Source organism: Gossypium hirsutum, chromosome A12 (assembly GCF_007990345.1).
Source record: "Gossypium hirsutum isolate 1008001.06 chromosome A12, Gossypium_hirsutum_v2.1, whole genome shotgun sequence".
NCBI lineage: Eukaryota > Viridiplantae > Streptophyta > Magnoliopsida > Malvales > Malvaceae > Gossypium > Gossypium hirsutum.
The window spans coordinates 452408-476374 of NC_053435.1; the positions used below are offsets into that span (position 1 = coordinate 452408).

Below are 23967 nucleotides of genomic sequence, written 5' to 3' on the forward strand. Positions count from 1 at the left end.
TCATTGTTTATACAAGCGTTCAATTTCTCATCAAAATTAGGAGATAACTTTCACAACTTTATACAAATAACGCTTTATAGATTGTTGTGACAAACTCGGTCTCCCCTTAACAACAGTAATGTCATGATGAAGAGGTGGGTGGCAAATTTGCCAAATCCCATCTTGAAGGTGCATCCATAATAGCTTAACCATTGGTGGTGGCATTTGAAGTAGACATATGTATATGCGTATGTAATTCAACCGGCCCATATGCTGAATGAGAAGTGATAATCATAGTTTAAGGTAGGGTCAAAACGATTTCATTTATAATATGATAGTTATGATAAAAGCTGCTAAAGTTTGGCACAAAATGTTAGTGGAATGCGTTCTTCTTTGCAGAGAGATCAGAGAAGATCCCCACTCCAATTTTCTAGTTTGGACCACAGGAATAATCCAATATTATTATATCTTTGAATACACTATAAATAATTTTTACTACAAATCACATAAAAATGTATAAAAAAAATTTATTTAAGCATTCTCGTAAAGACTTGACCATTATATGATCATTTTAAAAAGTTTAACTCTTATAAGAATAACCATTAAAAACTTTAGACCTTAACTGGAGTATTTAGCATTCTTCATGATTGTGGGTAAGTTAGAAAATGAGGATGGCAAACTTTTATTCATAGAAGATACAGAAAAAGGTTTGAATGGCATGGAAATGTGCAGGGTATAACACATGTAGTGATATGTGCTGTAGCATCAACCAACAAGTGCTTGTTCCTTTCACTTTCTGGATTTCAAATTCCATTTTGCAGCTCTGTCACGTAATACGTACTGTTTGCTTTTCCTTTTTGTTCTGAATTAATATTCTTGATGATCCATTGCCGCATATGATAGCCTCAGCTTTTCCTTAACTTTGTAAGCCATTCTTATTGGAAGCTAATGATCCTTTTATTTCAAGAATGATAGTTGATAAATAAATGTTAAATTCTATGCTTTAAGTTATGGATTTAGTCCTTATGCTTTAATTTGTTCACATTTAATCTTTGTATTGTTCAAATTGGTCATTTTAGTCCTTGCACTTTTAAATTTTTGAAATTTTAATTGTGATCCAAATGGTAGCAGTTAAATTTGATTGCTTAAATTCTCCTATTAATCTTGTACTATGTATAAAGTTGTTGATTTTAGTCCATATTCTCCAATTCGATCATTATTAGTCTCTATAATTTTATTTTATTTTCTAAATTTTAGTCTTGATGCAAACGACAACAGTTAAATTCTTTAATTGTTTTTTTAGTAATATTTGAAAACAGCAAGCTAATACAACATTACACAACCGTAAACAACTTATAAAACTTCATAAATTTAACCGTTATTATTTACTATTTAGTAATGACAAAATTAAAGTTTAGAGAAGAAACTTATAACTTATGCAGGGATTAATAGCAAAATTTACCAAAAGAATGGACCGTTTGCTTTTAATGTGTCGTATGACTTATCAAATCTTCATCGTCTACCAACAAGTGGTTGGATGCAATACTAAGACACATTACACTCTCAATGGGAGGGTTAAAGTTCAAACATTGGATACGACATTATTGGAAGAAACAATTACAAACTTCAAATATAAACTGTAAAACAGACATAAAAAAATATAAAAAAGAAAATCTTCGCCCTCTAAGCACCACTCATTTTCTCCTAAATCTTTGTACCTCTAAAGTGGTGGTCACCAACTTTGTCCCTCCTCTCCCGCATGCTCCTCCATACCCTTGATACTGACCGGTCTGTGGATCTTCTCTTTTAAGAATTTCCAGTACTTAATAATTGAATGATTGGTGCTAGACACTCTCGTATTTTATGTTCATATTTAGAGTCTGATTCGAATTAAATTTTTAATAGGAAAATAAAACTTTTTAAATATTATTTTCTTAATTTAATAATTTAAATTTAAAATTCTAATTAAAAATTTTTATGTTTTTATTACTCAACTAAACTAAATAATAATTTATGATGTAAACAACAGTCGTCCCACATGTATAATGATGGGCTCATTCTCAAATTGCATGTACCGTTGACTCAATTATAGATATGAGGTCGACATATCGAGTAAACAGTGTAAAATGTCCCAATTCCCAACAGTAACATGATTCAGCTACAAGATTTTATTGGGACGCTGTTGATTTCCAATGAGAAAGAACACGACTTCTATGGGCCATCGAACTTGAGGATTCCCATTCCTTCAGCCCACTTTGAGTTACTATGACATTATTATGTCTTACAAATGCTCAATCATTCTCATCAAAGTCAATCATTTCTGTACGTAGAAGCTCCTAAATTTTAGTTAGATATAATTAAATTATTTAGTTAATCCAAATAATTAATATTATTAATTATTTTAATTAAAATATCGGTGTAAATTAAAAAAAAAAAAAAACCTCCTCAATATAATAAAAATTATATCATGATGAGTTTGAAAATGTTTTCTTCAAAATCTACTTTCATATTTTAACCATAATTGATGATAGTGGAATAGTTTGAATAGCTAACTAATAATATTATACAAGTGAATTGTGATGGCGTTGTAAGAGGTGAGGAGAGTCAAGCAGGGCCGGTGGTTTACTTAAAGATTGTGAAGGGTAGTGAATTGTTGGCTTCAGTTATTCCATTGGGGTTTGCAATATACTTAATGCCGAATTGTGGGACATCATCGATGGTCGATACGTGAAATGGGATAGGGGATATCAAAATGTTCAAGTTGAATGCGATAGTCTAGTTGTAATTAATTTGTTAGATTAAGGCTATGTTGATGGAAATTGAGTACGGCTAGTTAGAGATATCAAGAAATCTTACAAAAGGCAAAGAATATAAAAATTAAATCTTAAATTTAAACATAGTATAAAGACAAAAACCATAATTTAAACATAGTTATGAAATTTTTTATATTAAATTTTATATTATTTTGACTTAATTTGCGTATTATCAAAAGGTATATAATCTAGCACAAGTCTTTCTTCAATTTAAGTTTATATAACTTTTTTTTTAATTAAAGGCTGATGCTAATTACGCAAATACAAAAGGACTTTTTACACTATATCGTGGGATATGATACCATTTGAGAAATGATGTCATACACAAGCACTATAAATAACTCGTGAACTCTTTAATTTAAGACATCCAAGGCTCCAAAATGTGGTTGAGAAGACATTTGTTGTTCTAAAAAAATATTTCCCATATTAACAACACCACATTAGTATAACGTAAGAAAACAATGTTGGATCGTACTAGCATGTTGCATATTTCATAACTTCAATCATAGGTGGAATTGAGATGATCCATACTTCAAAGAGTACATAGAAGAAGGAGATCTTAATAATCTTAATTATGCAGATTCAAATTCAGACGATGATGAACTCGTTTAAGGACCTATAGATGATGATAAGGAGCACAAGTTAAATATTAAAAAGGAACAAATATGCACTAGAACAATTAAATAAAATTGCCTATGATGTTTGGCTTTCTCATTATTTTTATTAGTAATCATATTATGTACTGCACTTTTGGACTAACATAATACATATAATGATTTGATTTTAATTTTCGTTACTTGTTTAAATTTTTTTATCATACTAATAATTTTTATAATAATTAATATATTTTAAAAATATAAATTATGTAATCATGTAATTACAATTTGTACTACCAAACATGACTTAAGGAATTACATTATAATTACACTTTGTCAACTAAACACGTCTAGTAAATTACAGTTCTTTGTAATTACAAGAGAGTGAATTCCTACTCTAGTAATTACATTTTTATTTTATTACTGTATCGTCCAAACAGACTTTTAAAATTTAATCTTTATATTTTTATTTGACAAAATTTAATTCTCTATATTTAAAATGACATTAATCCGTCTAAATACTTATATTTCTCGATTATTTCGATTAAAATGCTAAGGTGAAATTTCTTTAAGAAGTACAAATTCTAGATTTTTGTGCATTAAAAATGGTGTTGAAAAAAGTGTTTGTAAGAAAAAATATATATATCCATATATAAAAGATTCCCCAAGGGCTTTGTATAACTTCTTTATGATCTAATGGTCAAATTACAGTTCTGATTCCTCTACTACGGTCATATTTGAAATTTAATTTTTATATTTTAATTTAACATAATTTAGTCCTTTATTTTTACAATAACATTAATTAGTCCAAATTGTTAATATCAATTTTGACGTGATTTTTTCATAAAGCACATTTCTAATAGATAAAAAAATTTACTTCGACAATGATAAGTTAGAATGGGTGTTTTTAAGAAAAAAATTTAACCTTAGCATTTTAACTGAAATAATCAAGGTTGTCAACTATTTGAACTAATTAATCATACTATAAAAGTACATGAGCCAGATTATATCAAATAAAATATAGATACTAAATCCTAAATTTAAACATAATATTGGGATTATAATCATAATTTAATCTAAAACAATTCATGCTTATCACCAGAGGCAAATCTAGGGTAAGGGCAGGCAAATTAGCGTTGGCCCTCCAAAATGTAAAATTTTCAATTCAATCCTCTTATAAATAAATAAATTATAAATTAATATATAGTAAAATTACATTTTGGTCCCCTAAAAATAAAATAAAAAATCAATTTTATCCCTTCAAAAATGATGAAATCATAAATTAATACATTATAAAATTATAATTTGACCTCTCAAAAATTTAGAATTAAATTTTGACCTGGCTAAAAATATTTCCAAATTCATCCCTGTCCATTTAACATTTTTTTATAACGGTATTAAAAACTAAAATGGCATTGATAATCTAAAAGCTTAGTGACCTTTCCTTGCACTTTTTATATTTGAAAACATGTGATCCTTGTTAGGGTTATCTTATCTTAATGAATAGTTTTTGAGGTTTCCACTTGGTATAGATGCTGAACGTAACAAAATCAGTATTGAGACTGAACTATGAGGTTGACGAGAAAGAAGGCCAAGTTCCCCCCCACTACGCCACACCACAAAATTGGGATTCATCATCACATCATTGCACCTTTGTGCATCACATAAATCTTATATATTGTAGGAGTTCGTGGATATAGATGAATTCCAATGTCTCATGATTATAATTAATGGCCATGACCTTGTATGGTAACCATAGCTGCAAAGTGTTTTTTTTTTTCTCCTTCGCTATCTTTTTCATCATCATCACCATTTTTAGTTGGATAAAAACATTAGATTTGTGGTAATCGTTTACCTCCAATTGCAGTTTTACTTGAATATTTCAATGTGTTAATCATTTTCCATTTTATATAGTTATATCATGAGTGGCTTTTACATAAAAAAAAAAGAAAAAGGGCTGTTAACCTTATATTTTATATTATAATTACACGCCATTAAAACTGGCACAAGCTTTTAGCTGGTGTGGTTTCAAGTGGAGAGAATTTTGTGGTGGCACCAAAAATATATTCCCACTTGGCAAATGGATAAACAATAAATATATATTCTTGGCTTCAATGATTGAGTACATTGTTGATGAACTGATCAGAATAAGCTAAGATAATCGAGGGTGAAAGGCAGTTCAAATCTTATATGATTGTGACTTGTGAGAGCTAGGGATCTTAAATATAGATTCTACATATCTAAAATTTTCCTCATCAAAAAACAACAAATAATTTCATTTTCATTCAAGATTTTCTTTTTATCCTCCAAGGTAAAATCTTCTGCCTCCCTTTTCCCCCACAACTCACCCTAAAATAATCACCACCAATATTTTCCAAGGTTTGAAATATAATCACCAATATATAATGCAATAATTTACATGTAATAGGTTCTAAGAATCTTGTTGGTGCCTTTACGTATTAAGTGGGTTGCTTGGTAGGAACCACCAGCTGCAGCCACTATGATAAAACAAATAAGATAGAGAGTCTGGTAATGTGTGCTGAATTTCCATTGGTCAACAATGGTGATTGGTTGCTAAATTTTTAATTTTTTGATAACTTAAAAAAAAAAACGATTCCACATTGTTGATACTAGAAATTAACAAGTAAGAAATAGAAAGAAAAAGATAAAAGGGGTTTGGAACGAAGTCATTAATGGTGGAAATGAGGGGAGAAATATGAAAAATTAACTTTAGTGGTTGAAAAATTGTTTGTTGAGTTTCAAGATCATTAATTTTTTTTCGATCAATCTATTCGTTTCAAATTAAATAAATTATTAAAATTTTATAAAACTCAATTTAATCAATTTTTTAAGCTTAATTAATTCAATTTATCAGTACCAAGTTAGGCGAGCCCGGAAATTAAAAAGAAAAGGGAAATGGAACTACCCTTGGACCATTTTACCAATAAAAGCCCATTTCTTACTTTATTTACGGAAATAGGCCATTTTTTCATTATTTACCGGAATAGGCTGAAAACACTAAAACGCGTCTACGTAGGAGTATTTTAAGGGGAAATTCTAGAAAGATGCGTCCCTGAGGGAGCATTTTGTCATGTCAGCACAAAACATGCTGACGTAGACACGCTTTGCTAACGTGGAAAAATCCTAAACCCTAAACCCCTAAACACATAATGTCTTGGCATAAACATGCAAATAGCCCTAATCTTAGAAAAACACGGGCTAAAATGCGTCCCTAATGGAGCATTTTACCACGTCAGCAAAGCGCATCTACGTAAGAGCATTTTGTGCTGACGTCACAAAACGCTCAGCACAAAACGCTCCCTCAGTGACATATTTTTCTAGAATTTTTCCTTAAAGTATCCCTACATAAACGTATTTTAGTATTTTCGGCTCATTTCAATAAATAAAAAAATAACTATTTCCATATATAAAGTAGGCAACAAGCGTTTATTGGTAAAATGGTCCTACCCTTATCTCTCTAGCTGAATCGGGCAATTGGAGTCAAAGAAACGCCAACGGGAGTATTACATATTCCGGATCATATAAAAGAAAAAAAAAAGTCACGTGCGACATTTGACCATAGCACTTAGAGGAGAGCGTGATGTGAGGTCATGTAAGAAAGTTGTCTTGCCTTTTACGGCTTCTTACGTCAACATGTTGAAATTTGAAAGAAAATGCACCGACCAGTATAAAATTTAATTTTGTGGAGGCATATCATTGTTGATGTAACAAATCAACTCCCAAAAACTCTTCTAATTTTTCAGCATTCTATCTTAGAGATTAATTATATACCAATGTTGAGCACCAAATGAGTAAACTACTACCGTACTTGACTCTTTTAGTTCAAGATTCGACGCAATGGATATTTCTTAGGCCAGCTAATCTAGTTTTGGCTTTGTCCCAATTATTTCAGTGTACATCCTAAAATATACATCAAGTTGCTTCACTGGTTGAAATTTTTGTTCTCCAAAACACAAGTAATACTCGTATATTAATAAATAGGTTAATCTTGAGATTTAGTCCTTTATGTTTATAATTTAGAAATTCTAGTTTAATCATTTTTTTAAAATTTGTTAATTTAGTATATTAATCAAGCTGCCCTTTTATGATATAGTATATGATTGACGTAAAATAAAAAAATTTTGATGGAAATCATTAATAACGATAATGATTGGGTTAAGATTTTTAAATTGAAAAAACATTTAAAATATAAGGATTAAATCTCAAATTTTATAAAAGTATAGGGAGTAACAGAATAGTTTAACCTAATAAACATCACTGGTTGACCACTACTGAAACCATATTCAGACAATGAGAATTTATGTCCGAAACCTAATCCTTTTTTTTTTTTTTAAAACGAATCAAGGATTGTCAACATTCACATTGGCAACTTGTATTAAATTTTATTTTTATAATTGGATCCACGAAATTCTTCAATTAAATTTTGTCCTTCATAATCATGCAGAATAAAATAGATCGGTTAAAAAACAAAGAAAACGATAATTATGAGACGCAGGGAAGACAAAAGGGTTTTTTTCTTCTTTTTTTTTATATTAGTAAATGTTGATTTAATCATTTTAATTGCAAAATAATTAAGAATGATTAAAGTGGGAGAAATTAGTTTTGAAAATTTATGACACTCTCTCTTGTTGTTTGTTTGGTTATGGGAAAATGCTTTTCACTCCCGTGATAGTCTCGCTTGCAATGCAGGCTTTCTGTTTTCTTTATCTTAATGGATTTATCATGTGACATTACAAGACAGCTTTTTTCTAATTTTCACACTATTATTAAACTAAATTATATAAAAATTAAGGGTTTGAGTCATGGCAGTTAAATCCTACTACTACTAATTATTTTTATATAACTTGGCATGCATTTTGCCTCTTTGCTTTATGGCAAGTCAATAATATTTACATAGTTTTATTTCACTTATTATTACTAATTAATCAGATATCAATTCAATTATAAAATTAAAAGTTTAGCTATCATTTTGTTATATTCTTTATTTAGATGGGACACGCGGCACTATAAGAAGATACTTGAAAGACAATCGTGGACTACTCTCTGCTTGTCTCCCGGCCTACAACATTTGGCATATTCTCCACCTAAGTGTCTGGATAGTCCTCTTCCACTCAATTGGCCATTGGGTGACTAGCCACCCAATTACCTCATCCTCCAAGTCACCTGCTTTTAGTGAAAACACACACCTCCAAAGAAGGAACCACTAAACATAGTAATCTTATACTACCTCAATCAATACCACGAGGACAACCCATCTACAATGATCAATAATTTTAAATTTTATATGCATTTGTATATTTTTTTTTCACAAAATTAGTGTGAGACTTGATTTTTTTTATTACTAAAAAATTAAAAATATAAAAATATATATTTAAACAATGATTTTAAAAATAATAATAATTATCGATAAATTTAAAAATGTAAATAATTGTTGATTTGACCTTGGTTGTATTGGAAAGATTGTGTAATTAAAAATCTTGTGTATCCAAATTCAAAAGCTTAGGATAGCAATTTTTTTAAATTAATTAAATTACATATATAACCCTTCTAATTAAAGGTGATCATGAGAACAATTGAGTCGAATTCTGATCGAACTTAGGCATGATATTAATACATTTTATTTTTTTCCAAGCATAGTCCGACCTAAAATATAAGCCTAAATTTTTGCCCAAATCCGCTTATATTTATAAATGGTTAACTCAAGCTCATTTTAGGTTTGTTCACCCGTATTTAAAAAAAATAAAAAAATATATTTATATTATTTTTAATTTATTAAAATTTTTATATATAGCCGTCTTAACATTTTTAACGTTTACATACTATTATAGATTTAATTTTTATGTATTATAAATTACAAAATATGTAAAAATAACATAATATAAAATATTACAAACTTAAAAAAGGTCGGATACGAGCCTTGAATGTTCAAGCCCAAGCTTGACCCATTTTAAAAATGAGCCTAGTTTTTTTTTTTTGCCGAATCTCATTTTTTGAGTCTAAAATTTTTGCTCAAACCCTTCCAAATTTCCAGTGAGCCTTCAGGCTTAGGCGGGTAGTCTAACCCATGATCAGGTTTACTTCTAATATATTACTTTTGTTTTAAAAGTTAGGTCATTTGGTAATTCTTGAGGCCAACTCAATTTGGGACTTAAATAATAGTATAAATATAGATCATTTGTTTTTTTTATTTTGATATAATTCCTAGAACTATTCATAACTCATTCCTAACCCTAAATTAGGTGGATAATCAAGTTTCAGCACGCTTAAACGTATTTTCTACTGCACTGACAATAATATTAAAACAAACCAAACTAATATCTAATTAGCAGATAATTTGATTTTAAAATTTGAAAGATGTTTAGAAGAAATAAATTTAAAAAAAGGCTTAAGGGTAAAAACAGTCATAAAAAAAAGAAGAAGCCCTTCATTGAAAAAATTCACTAAATTGAACCCTTATTGACAAAAAAAGTCAATTAAGTCCATTTATTAACATTAATTGCATTAATGATTACATTTTATTGACATGACAAATGGTGACATACGATGTTAACCCATAACATGCCATTATAATTGGCACCAGTAAAGGTTTTTTTTTTTTTTGTATAATGACTTATTTGGCCTTCTAATTTAAAAAAAAATTATTTTAGCATTCCATTTTATTTTTTTACCTCTTTTAGCTCTTAAATTTGTGTTTTTTTTAAATCATCTCAAAATGAATGAAAATATTAACGTTTGTTAACTTTGTTGATATGGTATACACGTGGATCACCACGTGAATGCCAAACCCGTATTCGTTACTGGATTAGGGTTATGAGGCATTACTGTATAAAACACAATTCAGCACACTCATTCCTCACCTTTCATACACCAAGAATTAATAAACATTTAAAACTTATAAATTTTAAATATCCACAATTCACTTATTATAAATTCGAATACATGGGTCATAATTCCAATTCAGAAATAATCATACATTACTGAACATATATCGCAAGTAAGCACATTTCAAAAATTCCAACTAATTCAGTACGAACATATATCAAAACCCAACTGATTATGTTCCATAATTACTAAATTCGAACCAAACTTGTATATATCAAAGACATGTTCACATATTTAATACTTCCAATATTCACTTCCTTATATCCATCATATTAATGTCATTTTCATAATTAAAATCATATTCCATTATATATCATTACACTTCATACTTCGAATATATGTCAATTTCTATCTCATTAATCGTATATCAAACATATCATTTGATAACTTCTGCACAAGTGCATAATAAAACCAATTGAATCATATTACATGAATTATTATGCAATCACATATGAAACTTAAATACATTATAACATGGCCGAACATACTAATGATGCATATATATACAAGTGCGCAATTCATCCTAAAAATAAAAGCCATACTTAACACTTGAACACAAATAACACTCCAGCGTGCATCTAATTCATATCTATATAAATATACCTAAACTTCATATTTCTATTCTATTAACTAACCTAAAACATACTTAATCATTACCATCATTAACCATTTGAACCCACACCAATACAATCAACCAAAACAATCATAAAACATATTCATTACTTACCACTTAGTAACCGAACCTGTTAAGTTAATATACCATCATCCATCACTCTAATTATACCACATGTCATATTTCCAAAATGAGCTAACTATTAAAAAGACTACCAAAACCAAACTCATTAAACATTTTAATTAAGAACATGTAAAACCAAACTTAAGCATAATAAGCAAGTCATTTTCGCAGGGCTTTAAATACATACTCATTCAAAACAATTAATTCCAAGGCTAGCCTATACATGCCACATAACCGAGTCTCAAAATGTTACTTACTGAAATGATAACAATATAGTGTGATGACGTCTCATCGACTTCCAACCCGAGCAAATCTACGAAAATCTATAAACATAAGAAAAAGAAAACACAGAGTAAGCTTTTAAGCTTAGGCTCGTATCTTAATAAACTTAACATAATAAATACTTTCATTACAATACCGTAAACATAATATGCTATCTCACACAACCTTTCTAAATTTCATAACATGTTCTCATATCAAATTATCATCATTTAATATTATATTTACTCACTTAACCAACTTTAACTTTCACAAACTTATTCAATTAAATTTTCATACATCAACCCTTTCACACTTTCATATAGCCAAATGAACACATTATGGGAAATAACACATTTAATTATACATCTTTCTCATATGAATCTCGTATGATCATTTATAATCAAATTCACTTTTCATTCATATAGCATCTGACAAATTCCACATATGCAACTTTACAAATCACATCTTATTCATTCATTTATGTTTCATTGGCACATAACAATATTTCATTTCCACATACATCACAATACATTCTTTGCACATATACTTACCTTATTTTCAAATAGGTAATCAATTATCACGTACCTGATCGTTTTAGCTCGTTTAACGTATTCAACTACCATATTAGCAATAAATCTTTTAGGTATAAACTTATAATAATTCACCGCCATAAAGCCTGCTAGGCCTAAGCCTGTATCTCACACCGGCACAAGGCCTGCTAGACTCAAAGTCTGATTTTATACACCGGCAATAAGCCTGCTAGGCATAAGCCCGATTTAATTCACCAGCACATGGCTTGCTAGGCTCAAAGCCCGAATATCACCATTATAAAGTCTTCTCATAAACAATTCATATAATATAGCATGTATACCTGTTCACTTTGCTCGATTTAATCATTCAATCACAATTTATAATTTCCCTTTGAATCATTCGATACTTCGCACACTAAGTGTCATTCTCAATATTTCATACACTGAGTGCCATATTTGATTGCCCCGCACACTAAGTGTCACATTTAGTCGATATGTCGTCAGACATTAAAATATTCACGTATATACAATTTATACGATATTAAAGCATTAGAAACATAAATTTAACAATGCTTATTGCATATGAACTTACCTCGTTCGCGGTAACGACAAATTAGATCGACGAATCTGATACTTCGTTTTTCCCTCGATATAGACTCGTACGAGGCTTAACTTGATCTAATCAATCAAATTCAACTATTACAATTCATATTATATTCATTTTAACTCAATTTCATATTTTGGTAAAATTACTATTTTACCCCTAAAGTTTCACTTTTATTCAATTTAGTCCCTGAGCTCAAAAAAACATGCAAATTAACCATTTTTAACCATAATTAAGCTTGATATTAAAACAGTCCATAAATTACTTTATGAAAAAATTACATTTTTACCCCTGATATTTTAACTTCTTTACAATTTAGTCCCTAAGCTCAAAAAATGAAATTCATTCAATTTTGGCCAAACCCATGCCTAGCCAAATTTACTACAACTTCATAACAGCCCATATTTTCATTTATTCACACTTTCAACCACATAATTTCAATAATTCATAATTTAATCCAAAATTGACATTTTTACCAAAATTCACTTTACAAAACATGTATATCCAACAAAAATAATTTATTTTCCATCATCAAATATCAAAATACTCATGCATTCAACAATGGCAACATTCAAATACTTTAACAGTTTTGAAATTAGAGATATGGGCTAGCTAGAATACGAAGCAACGATCTAAAAAACATAAAAATTATCAAAAACCGAACACAAAACATACCTAAATCACTTCATGCAAGTGCCGAAACTAAGGAAGCTTCAATTTTCTTTTTCTCCTCCATATTCGGCCAAGAAATAAAATTTGCATGATCATTTTATGTTTTATTTTTATTTAATATATTTTAATATTCCATTTACCTTTTTATCATTTATAATAATAGATAATTTCATATATGCCAAACCACCAATCTCCACTATCATAAAATAATGATTTAATTGATAAATAGGGACTTCTACTTTAGTAAAACATGGAAAATAAACACTTAGACAATTAGAATGCAATTTTTGCATTTTACGCGATGTAGTCTTTTTTGCTTAATTAATTATCGAAACAATAAAATTTTTTAACGAAACTTTAATACCATCTTTTTGCTACTCCGTAAATATTTTTATAAATATTTACAACTCGGTTTATAGAAATGAGGTCCCAATACCTCATTTTCTAAACCCACTTGACCTTAAGGTCATACCACTTGAACTTAATAAATCACTTATAAAACAAATATCACAATATCAAAAACATTTTTAAAATCACAATTAACTCGTAAATATTAAATATAATATTTACAAACTTACTCATCGGATTTGGTGGCCCCGAAACCACTATTCCGGTTAATCTTAAAAACGGGTTGTTACAATGTAAATAATTAATTAATTTTAAAATATTTTAAAAAAAATTAAGATCATTAAAAAGTATAATAAGCATAAAAAATATTTTTTCATATTTTAAATTTTTTAAAAAAACTTAATTAATTGCCATGCAGATGCCATATTAACAAAGTTAACAAATGTTAAACTTTTACATCCATCTTAGAGTAGTTTGATAAATAATACAAGTTTAAATGCTAAAAGAGGTGAAAAATTAAATGAAGAATTAATTTTTTTTTTGTAAAGTTAAAGATCAAATTGTTTTATACATTTTAAGTGATTTATTATTTAACATTTAAAATAATTTATTGACTTATTATTTAGCTTTTGCCCTATTAAAACATGATATTGTCGAGGGCAGTCACAAATTTCAAATATAAAAGACAATAAAAAATATATTTTTTTTCTAAGTTATAATATTTTAGGATCATTGTGGACAACGCCAATAAAGTAAACAAAAAAAAATCTATAAGTGAGTATAATATGATGCCGTTTGTTTTAAAGATGTAATAAAATAATGAATTAATTGCACAATACATCCCTAAATTATGAACCTCATTTTTAAATTGGTTCTTAAACTTTAAATCGTTCTAATTATCTTCAAAAACTATTGATATTATATCAATCAGGTCATTTTGTTATTAAAGCCATCAATTTAACTATTAAATGACGCATCAAATTATGTCATATAAGATTTAAAAAAATAGAACCTAAAAACTAATATTTTTAAAACATTTATTTTTTACAACATTCAATTTTCTTAATTTTAAATTGTGTCATATAAGATCAAAGGTATCATTTAATAGTTAAATTAACAATTTTAGTGACGAAATACCTAATTGATTAAACCTCGATAATTTAGGAATAAAATTAGAATAACTTAAAATTTATGATTATAACTTGAGAATATTTAATACAATTTACTCTAAAATAATTTGAAATAGACATTTTTCATCTTACTAAAGCTTAGTTTAGCATTGCTTCTCAAAACTGCTTTTGGGTAAAAAAAATGCTTTTCAAAGATTTTTTATTTATTCCAAAAGCACAAAAGCATCATTCTTATCCCAAAAATACTTCTTAGAAACAATACTAAACTGATCCTAAATCGACTTAGAAGCTGTATACATAATAATTATTTTATATTTTAATTTCTCTATGTTTTGTTTTGTTCATTATATTATCTTTGTATCATTTAGGCATAAATAAGATATAATAAACAATTAAACACAATCTTTGAAACTAATAACAACACATATGTAAATTAGTGACATTATCTATATACATAAATTTGATAAGAAAAAATATTTTACGCTAAAAATTAATTTTTTTTAAAGCTTATTCAAGAATTATTAATGGTGTGGTAATAAAGAATTTATTTATAAATCCATTAAATTCAGGTTCAATCCCTTAACATGTTAATATTTTAATTCTTTTATTTTAAAACTATATAAATATATGAAAAGATAAAAAAAAACCCATCAACATAATAATAGTAATCAATTAATAAAAGGGTATATTAGTCATTTTCTAATCGAGTTGGTACCCCAGTTAACCCATTGTATCAACTTAGACAAAGTTTTATTAATAGTATAGATTAACACTAAATTTATGATACACTTATAATTCGAGCGAAAATTATGTAATGAATATATTTAATTAAAATTTACAATGGTAAAGTTAATTATTTATTTTAAATGGTGTTTCAGGTTTAAATATTTACCATTGTAACAAAAGTATTAATACTTTACCCATTAACCCATTAACACCACCTTAGTAAAGCACTTCAAATAAGTATAGATTAAAATTTTACAAAGTTTATTGTCTCGAGTCAACTAAGCATTGATTTAATTGAGTAATAAAGAAAATACTCGTACCTTGCTGTCACTAAATTTTATTATTTTGAGGGAACTTAAGAAATATTATTTTGAGGGTGTTTTTATAATTTTATATATTTTATATAAAAAATAATGAATTAATGTGCAAATTTACCACTATACCTTAGGTTAAAGTTAAATTTTGCCACTATACTTTGTTTTGATTAATATTTGTTATTATACTTTTGAGCTAAAGATAAATTTAGCACTATAAAATTAGCACATTACATTACAGGATTTGAATCTATGCTTAGTTTATTAATGTATAAAAGATAATATTGATGTACAGAACTGGTGAAACGTGATTTAACTTCGCACCAAGAATACAGCGAAGCAATAAAAATAAATAACCAATTCATAAGTGACATTGGCAATATTATTATTCAATAAATTTTAATTTTAATTTATTTTTTAAATAAATAAATAAATTATAAAAGGTCGAAATATGCTGAAAGGTCTTATACTTTATTTGAAATTTAATTTAATTTTTTATGTTTTATATTTAAAAATTTAAATTTATTTATTTAATATTTTAAAATACAAGAATACTTATATCATATTAAACCCAATTTTTTTTAAAATTTAAAAAATAAAAAATATTATATTTCATAAAATAATACTAATTAAATTCTAAACGTAGTTAGAAATAAACCTGAAACAAGACCAACCGTCGGTTTTCCGCTTGTTCAAATACGGGAGTTGTGGATAAAACGAAATCACCGGCAATTAACTGCCCCGGGTAACGTGTCGATCAAAGGCTTGATCCTTAGTATATCGAATCAGAATGTAACACGTTGCATGGTAAGCCACACGAAGTAGTAGTCCTTATAAACATAAATAAACGTGAACTTTCCGGGATTTTGCCTCCTTTAACTGATTAAAAGAGAACTTCCCCCCAGCCCTCTTAATACAACAAAATCTGCACGAGGCGTGCGGCCAAGGAAATTTATTTTCCTGGTCGGCCAACTTTTGGTATTTTGTAGTGGGTCGAAAATTTCATGTAATAATTTTATAAAAATTAATATGAAAATGATAGTGAAGATTTTTATATAATATTGCACACTTATAATATTTAAAAGATATTAAATTTATTATTACTTGATCTAGTAAAAGTTGGTTCTAACTAAGAAATTTACAGTAAATTATTAAAATAGTAATTTTTATTTGTTTCAAGTTATATTTTAAATATTTACGTTTTAGTCACTTACGTTATCGTGTTATGATATTTTAGCCATTTAGCGTTAATTGCTGTTAACGGTGTAACAGTAAGTTGGCGTGGCACGTTAAATCACCATTTCAAACGAAAATTTTAGGTTAAATTATATAGTTGGTCCCTATATTTTTTTCGTTTTGAGCAATTTAAATTTTTTTCTTTTATGTTATTTGAACTTTTTTTTCCATTCTCTCCTTCTCCCTCTATTTTCTTTCATTTTCTATCTCTTTTAACGTAGTTTTTTTATGTTTTCCATTTGTAAAACTAGTCCCTATACTTTTATTTTTTTTGAACAATTTAATTTTTTTCTTTTTATTTCTTCCCCTTTATTTTTCTCTCTTCTCATATTCTTCTCTATAGAAACATAATATTTGCCCACCAAATAAACCAAGTCATTCTTTCTTTTACACGATTCCTAAATTGAATTTCACTCAAAATCAAATATCAATCATTCTTAACCAAATCTCGATTTAAATATAACCTAATTTTGAAACTAAAATCGGATCTAACTAATCAATATAAAAAAATCATATCCTTAATCAAGTCCAAACATAAATTGAAATCTTTATATTCAAAACAATTTTTTTTTTGTTTTTAAACTTTTACAGAATCGTGTAAATTATTCCTTTCATTTTCTTTTATTTTTTGACGAATAAAATTAAGCAAACGATAAAAAATTATTTAAACCTTCTTAGATATTTCTAAACAAGCTTGATTGAAAGTTGAGCATGAATGAACCAAAGAGAGAAATGGAGCATGGAACCAAACTAATTTGGATAAAGTAAACAAAAGTTACTATTTTAATAGTTTATCCATAATTAAATTATTTTTCATCCATGTGAGTGAAAATTTTTTATCTAATGTTTATAATAGCGAAAAATGATTTTCTATAAAAGATAATAAATTTTACAATAAAAATGAACTAAAAAATATATTTAAAAATAATTCTAGAAAAAAAATGTTTTTTTAAAGAAGTGATTATTTCTAAATACAAATCTTTTTTTTTCATTTAAAACTTAAAAATCTTAAAAACCCTTAATTATCAGTTAATATAATAATTTTAATTTAATCTACTTAATTGAGTTTGGCGTATTTGACTCGTGGATAATTATAGAAATTGGGGCGGGTCCCTTAACCCACTCAGCCAAGTGAAGGACGTCCTTTAACATCATTTCCCGTTCTATAAAGCCAGGCCATTTTTCATCATCCCATTCACTCTCACCAACTTTTTAAATTTTCATCTCTTCTCCATCACCAACAAACCACGACTTGGGCCCTGCATTTTTGTCTCAAAATCCAGTCGTAAAACTTAAGTTCAATGGGAAACGGTGATTTTGTGTACCCTTCCTCCAGTGATCGCCAATGCGCCACTCATCGAGTGGCGATCCCTCCGCCGCAACCATTCTTCATGTCATTCAAGAATACTCTCAAGGAAACGTTTTTCCCCGACGACCCACTTCGTCAATTCAAGAACAAAACGCCATCCCGGAGATTCATACTCGGCCTCCAATATTTCTTGCCCATTCTTGAATGGGCTCCTCGTTACAGCTTCCAGTTCTTGAAATCTGATCTCGTTGCTGGGATCACCACCGCCAGCCTTGCTATCCCTCAGGGTATAAGCTATGCCAAGCTTGCTAACGTGCCTCCCATTCTCGGCCTTTGTAAGTGCTACAATATGTTTTAGATTTAACTTTGTTGTTGTTGTTTAAGGGTACTGATTAACTTTCTTTTTGGTTGAAATGGTAGATTCAAGCTTTATTCCACCACTGGTTTATGCGATGATGGGGAGCTCCAGAGATTTGGCAGTGGGGACCGTAGCTGTTGCCTCACTTCTAACAGCTTCTATGTTGGGGCAGGAAGTGAATGCTGCTCAGAATCCCACGCTTTTCCTCCACCTTGCTTTCACTGCAACTTTCTTTGCAGGAATTTTACAAGCTTCGTTAGGCCTTTTACGGTAATTTAATATTTAATTAATGCATTTATATACATATATATATCTCTATTTCATTGATGGCTTTGTCCCGTTCCTCTTTTTTTCCTATTTTAGCTTCTGTAAAGGATAGCAACCACCGTGCGTTAAAAACGATTGAAAATAACGCTTGATGAAGTGATTTGAGTTTAAAAAAAAAAAAAAAGAAGACAGAACATGTTGTACTTTGTCTTGTCGCTGCTGGAATTCTTGTCCTTCGTTCCTGTCTGGCTAGATATGTGTTATTCATAACCTAACATAAAACCATTATTTTAATTTGTTAATGTCGTTGATGCAGGCTAGGGTTTATCGTGGATTTTCTTTCACATGCGACGATAGTAGGGTTCATGGCAGGGGCAGCCACTGTAGTAATCTTACAACAGTTAAAAGGAATTCTAGGACTTGATCACTTCACTCATTCTACAGACATTATCTCTGTCTTTCGCTCTGTTTTCAGCCAAATCCATCAGGTCATCATCTTATTTCACTTTCATTTTTTTTTCAGTTTAAAAAAAACCCCATAGAATATTGAAGGGTAGTAAACTTGATGATTGATAGTAAAAGGTACGTTGAATATTTCTATAATTATAAAATGTGACATGTGATGTACTTACATTGTTGTTATTATTCACGGGTATTTCTATTTATAATACAAATTAAAGAGTTACATATACATGTGTGTGCATGTCTACATCATTTCTCCCCCATTGGAATTTTTGGCATTTTATGGCTCATTGCATGGTATAGTTTTCTTCGGTTCATATAATCTGACAGTAAATATTTGACAGTGGAGATGGGAGAGTGGTGTTCTGGGTGTTGGTTTCCTTTTCTTTCTCCTCGTCACCAGATATTTCGTAAGTAGATCTTACCCTCATTAATTTAATGTTTTTTTTAGATATTTAGATCTAATCTTCATTAAAGTATTAATCAATGACAAAAACTGGGCAATAATGGTAATTAATAAAATAATTAAGGAATGAATGACCTTTTCCAACAAAACGGCTATTCTTTTACATATAATAAGAAGCAAAAAGTTTCCCTCATTGGGTTGTTTATGTTTTGATTATGTTTCTAAATTCTAAACCTGCTCCCATCTCATTTATGTGAGTAATTTAATTATGGGGTCATTTTTTTTCAAACTGGAAAGACTTAAATTGGACAATTTCAGTTCAAAGGAATCTCCTTTCTTAAGTAATGCATATTCTGAGAAAAGAAAAAGTAGGTTACTTTTTTCAATAATTTAATTGCATTGATAATATATAAACAGAGCAAGAGACGACCCAAGTTCTTTTGGATATCAGCAATGGCGCCTTTGACATCAGTCATCCTTGGAAGTCTTCTCGTTTATCTAACTCATGCCGAGAAACACGGTGTTCAAGTGGTAACCTCATTATTTTATATCAAATTTTATGAAAATGATTTTACTTTGAGTTGACTCGAAATAGATTTGAAAAATGAATTTAAGGTGCTTTAAAATAAAAGATGAGTTCCAAGTTTCAATATAAAAAACTGGAGCTCGGCTTGACTCGTTTTTTTAATTTTCTTAATATATAATAATATAATATATATTAAACTCGGTCTGAACCCAGTTTATGAATATCACTATTTTCGTAGATTTGAATTATGAATACGAAATTATTAGAAAAGAAAAATTTAAACCTTAAAAATTATAATAAAAAAAACCAATTGTGAAGTAATTAATGTCTAAGAACTTAAAACCCACATAAGTCATTGTCAAACCCCCTACTATTTGTTGGCATTTTAAGCACTGTCTCAATGTAATGACCTTTTTTTTTTTTCCTTAAGCTTTCAACATCAATAATAATAATTAATAATTAATGAATGAATGAGTAGCTTTATCAGATAAAATAAATCATTTGTAGGTAGCTATAAGCTAGTCAAGGAGCAGATAGAAAATTTGGCTCTTTTAATAAATGGAAAAATTTTACTTCTAACCCCTTGTAAAAATTATAATTCAATTTGAATTAATTTGACATTTTAATTAAATTAAAAATTTGTATTTTTGACCACTCTAGAAAATTGATAATTCATTAAAATTTAAAATTTTATGTGGATTGTGTTGCCATACTAAAACGAAAATCCAATGGTACATTGATGTTGGGCCTTTTAGGTAAGTTGTCTAGGCTAGGATAGGTCCCAAATATTGTTTAGTATGCCCCTACCTACTGATTGGATAGGCCCCAATATATTGTCATATCATGATTTGCTTATTTATTATGTCATGGGTGATGAAACATGAAGGATTGTGACAATCGCAGATAGGAAACCTGAAGAAAGGGTTGAATCCTTTGTCATTCGGTGATTTGGTATTTACGAAGCCGTATATCACAACGTGTCTGAAAACTGGCATCATCACTGGCATTATTGCTCTTGCCGTAAGCTCTCATCCAGTGTTAAAAAGAGTTACATATATATTTTTATTAAAAACCCTTTAATTTTATTTAAAAATAAATTAAATTAAACTCGAAATAATGATGGAAATCCATGAATACGTTACAGGAAGGAATAGCAGTGGGGAGAAGCTTCGCAATGTTCAAGCACTACCATATTGATGGCAACAAAGAAATGGTAGCCATTGGGACCATGAATATCGTTGGTTCTTGTTTTTCTTGCTATCTCACAACCGGTAAAGTCTTTTTTTTTTTTAACTTTATCTAGGTTATGAGAGCTCATTTTTTTTTTATAATTTGATTATTTTTAGTCATATTTTTCAATACTAATTAAGGCCTAACTTTTTTCATTAATTTCATCCAAGTGTCTTAGTTTCTTAATAAAAAAAAATCAAAATATTCACTTTTGTTTACTTAAGGTTATATTTTAGTCATTTACGTTATCGTATTATAACATTTTAGTCAATAAACTGTTAATTGTCATTAACAGTGTAACGATAAGTTGACATGACACATTAAATCACCATTTTAAACAAAAATTTAAGGTTAATTTATACAATTAATCCCTATATTTTTTCCGTTTTGAGCAATTTAATTTATTTCTTTTATTTTTTTAACTTTTTTTATTTATTTTCCATTATCTTCTGCTTCGTCCTCTATTTTTCTTCTTTATCCATTTCTTTTAACGCAGTTTTTTTATATTTTTCATTTGTTAAAACTAGCCCCTATGCTTTTATTTTTTTGAATAATTTAATTTTTTTGAGTGAGGCGTGCTTGTGGACTAATTTTAACAAAGAGAAAATATAGAAAAACTACATTAAAAGAAATGAAGAAGGGGAATAAAACAGAGTGAGAAGCAAAAGAGAATGGAAAAAAAGAAGAAGAAGAAAATTAAAATAACATAAAAGAAATAAATTAAATTGCTCAAAATGAAAAAAAAAATATTGGGATCAACTGTAGAATTTAACCTAAAATTTTCGTTTAAAATGATGATTTAATGTGGCACGTCAGCTTACCATTACACTGTTAATGGCAATTAACGGTTCGGTGACAAAAATGTTACAGCATGATAACGTAAGTAACTAAAACGTAACATTTTAAATATAAGTGACTAAAATGTAACATGAGGCAAATAAAAGTGACTATTTTGATAGTTTACCCCCCAAAAAAAGAATTTGAAGACTAAATTCACCAAATATGTATAGTATAGGGACCTTTTGTAGTTTTTCTCTAATTTTATTCAATTTACTTACTGTGATAGAAAATAACTTGATGTTGTTTGTACATATATATTTCAGGACCATTTTCACGATCAGCTGTTAACTTCAATGCGGGATGCAAAACAGCAATGTCCAACGTTATCATGGCCATTGCAGTTATGCTTACGTTGCTGTTCCTAACACCATTGTTCTATTACACTCCCATCGTAGTGTTGTCTGCAATCATAATTTCTGCAATGCTTGGCCTCATTGATTACGAAGCTGCCATTCATCTTTGGAACGTCGATAAATTCGATTTCCTGGTGTGTATAGGTGCATATATTGGAGTTGTTTTCGCCAGTGTCGAGGTTGGCTTAGTCATAGCGGTATGATCTTATATACCAACCAAGCACAGATGAAATAACATTCATTATTTAACCCTCACCTAATGAATTGAAATGTGTGAGAACTTGCAGGTTGCAATTTCAGTGGTGAGATTGCTGCTGTTTGTTGCAAGGCCAAGGACCTCTGTTCTTGGGAACCTTCCAGATTCCACCATCTATAGAAACGTTGAGCAATATCCAAATGCAAACCATGTTCATGGTGTTCTTATACTTGAGATAGATGCTCCAATCTACTTTGCCAACTCAAGTTACTTAAGAGAAAGGTACTATCATTTCACATTAAACACCAAAATCAATTCCAGAAAAAAAATATCAGACAGCTAAATTCGATCAAAAATTGAACTTATGTCTGATCTTTATCAGGATATCGAGGTGGATTGATGAAGAGGAAGACAAGTTGAAAGCAACAGGGAAAACTAGCTTACAGTATGTTATACTTGATATGACTGGTGAGTGATTTATCCAGCATATTATGTCTAACAAAATAAAAGGAAATTAATTACAAAACCTTGTTTCTCAGCTGTTGGTAACATTGACACTAGTGGGATAAGCATGCTTGAAGAGCTCAAGAAAACTACTGAAAGAAGGGAGCTCAAGGTTTTTATTTTTACCCTACAAGTACTTTGAATTCTGTAAAACTAGAAAATATATTCTGATTTTGAGTTATTTGTGCTGTTGTAGCTTGTATTGGCTAACCCTGGAGCTGAAGTGATGAAGAAACTAAACAAATCCAAGTTCCTGGAAAACATAGGTCAAGAATGGATATATTTGACGGTAGGAGAAGCAGTTGAAGCCTGTAATTACAAGCTTCATACATGCAAACCGGAGGAATCACAGCCATGGAACAATGTTTAAGCTAAACTAGTATGGTTATGCAACTGAGAATCAGTATGCATAGCCTGCTTAGGCATTGCTGAATCAGTAGGAAATTACCCGAATTATTAAAAGCTTAGATGCTTTGTTCTAACAACCTGCAAATTGTACGATGATATATATCTCGGCAATGGGATTTTTAACCCAAAAAAAGAAAAGAGTGCATTTCAATTCAATGCTGTTTCTAACAATGCTACTGTGTAAACAAGTATTCAACTAGAGCCACAAATGCAGGGGGGAAATTTTTATTTTTTTTTCTATGTTACAAGTAACTGAAATA

The 23967-nt window shown here is 29.0% G+C and overlaps 1 protein-coding gene across 1 annotated transcript; it reads left to right on the plus strand.

The window, feature by feature from the left end:
• Window positions 1-18038: 18038 nt before the first annotated feature.
• On the plus strand, window positions 18039-23878 carry LOC107931505 (sulfate transporter 3.1). Its single transcript, XM_016863413.2, has 12 exons — window positions 18039-18492; window positions 18578-18785; window positions 19099-19270; window positions 19589-19654; window positions 20068-20181; window positions 21080-21196; window positions 21321-21447; window positions 22510-22796; window positions 22887-23077; window positions 23178-23263; window positions 23335-23411; window positions 23496-23878. The coding sequence occupies exons 1-12, from the start codon at window positions 18150-18152 to the stop codon at window positions 23667-23669; spliced, it is 1962 nt and encodes a 653-aa protein (XP_016718902.1). The 5' UTR covers window positions 18039-18149; the 3' UTR covers window positions 23670-23878.
• Window positions 23879-23967: the final 89 nt, after the last annotated feature.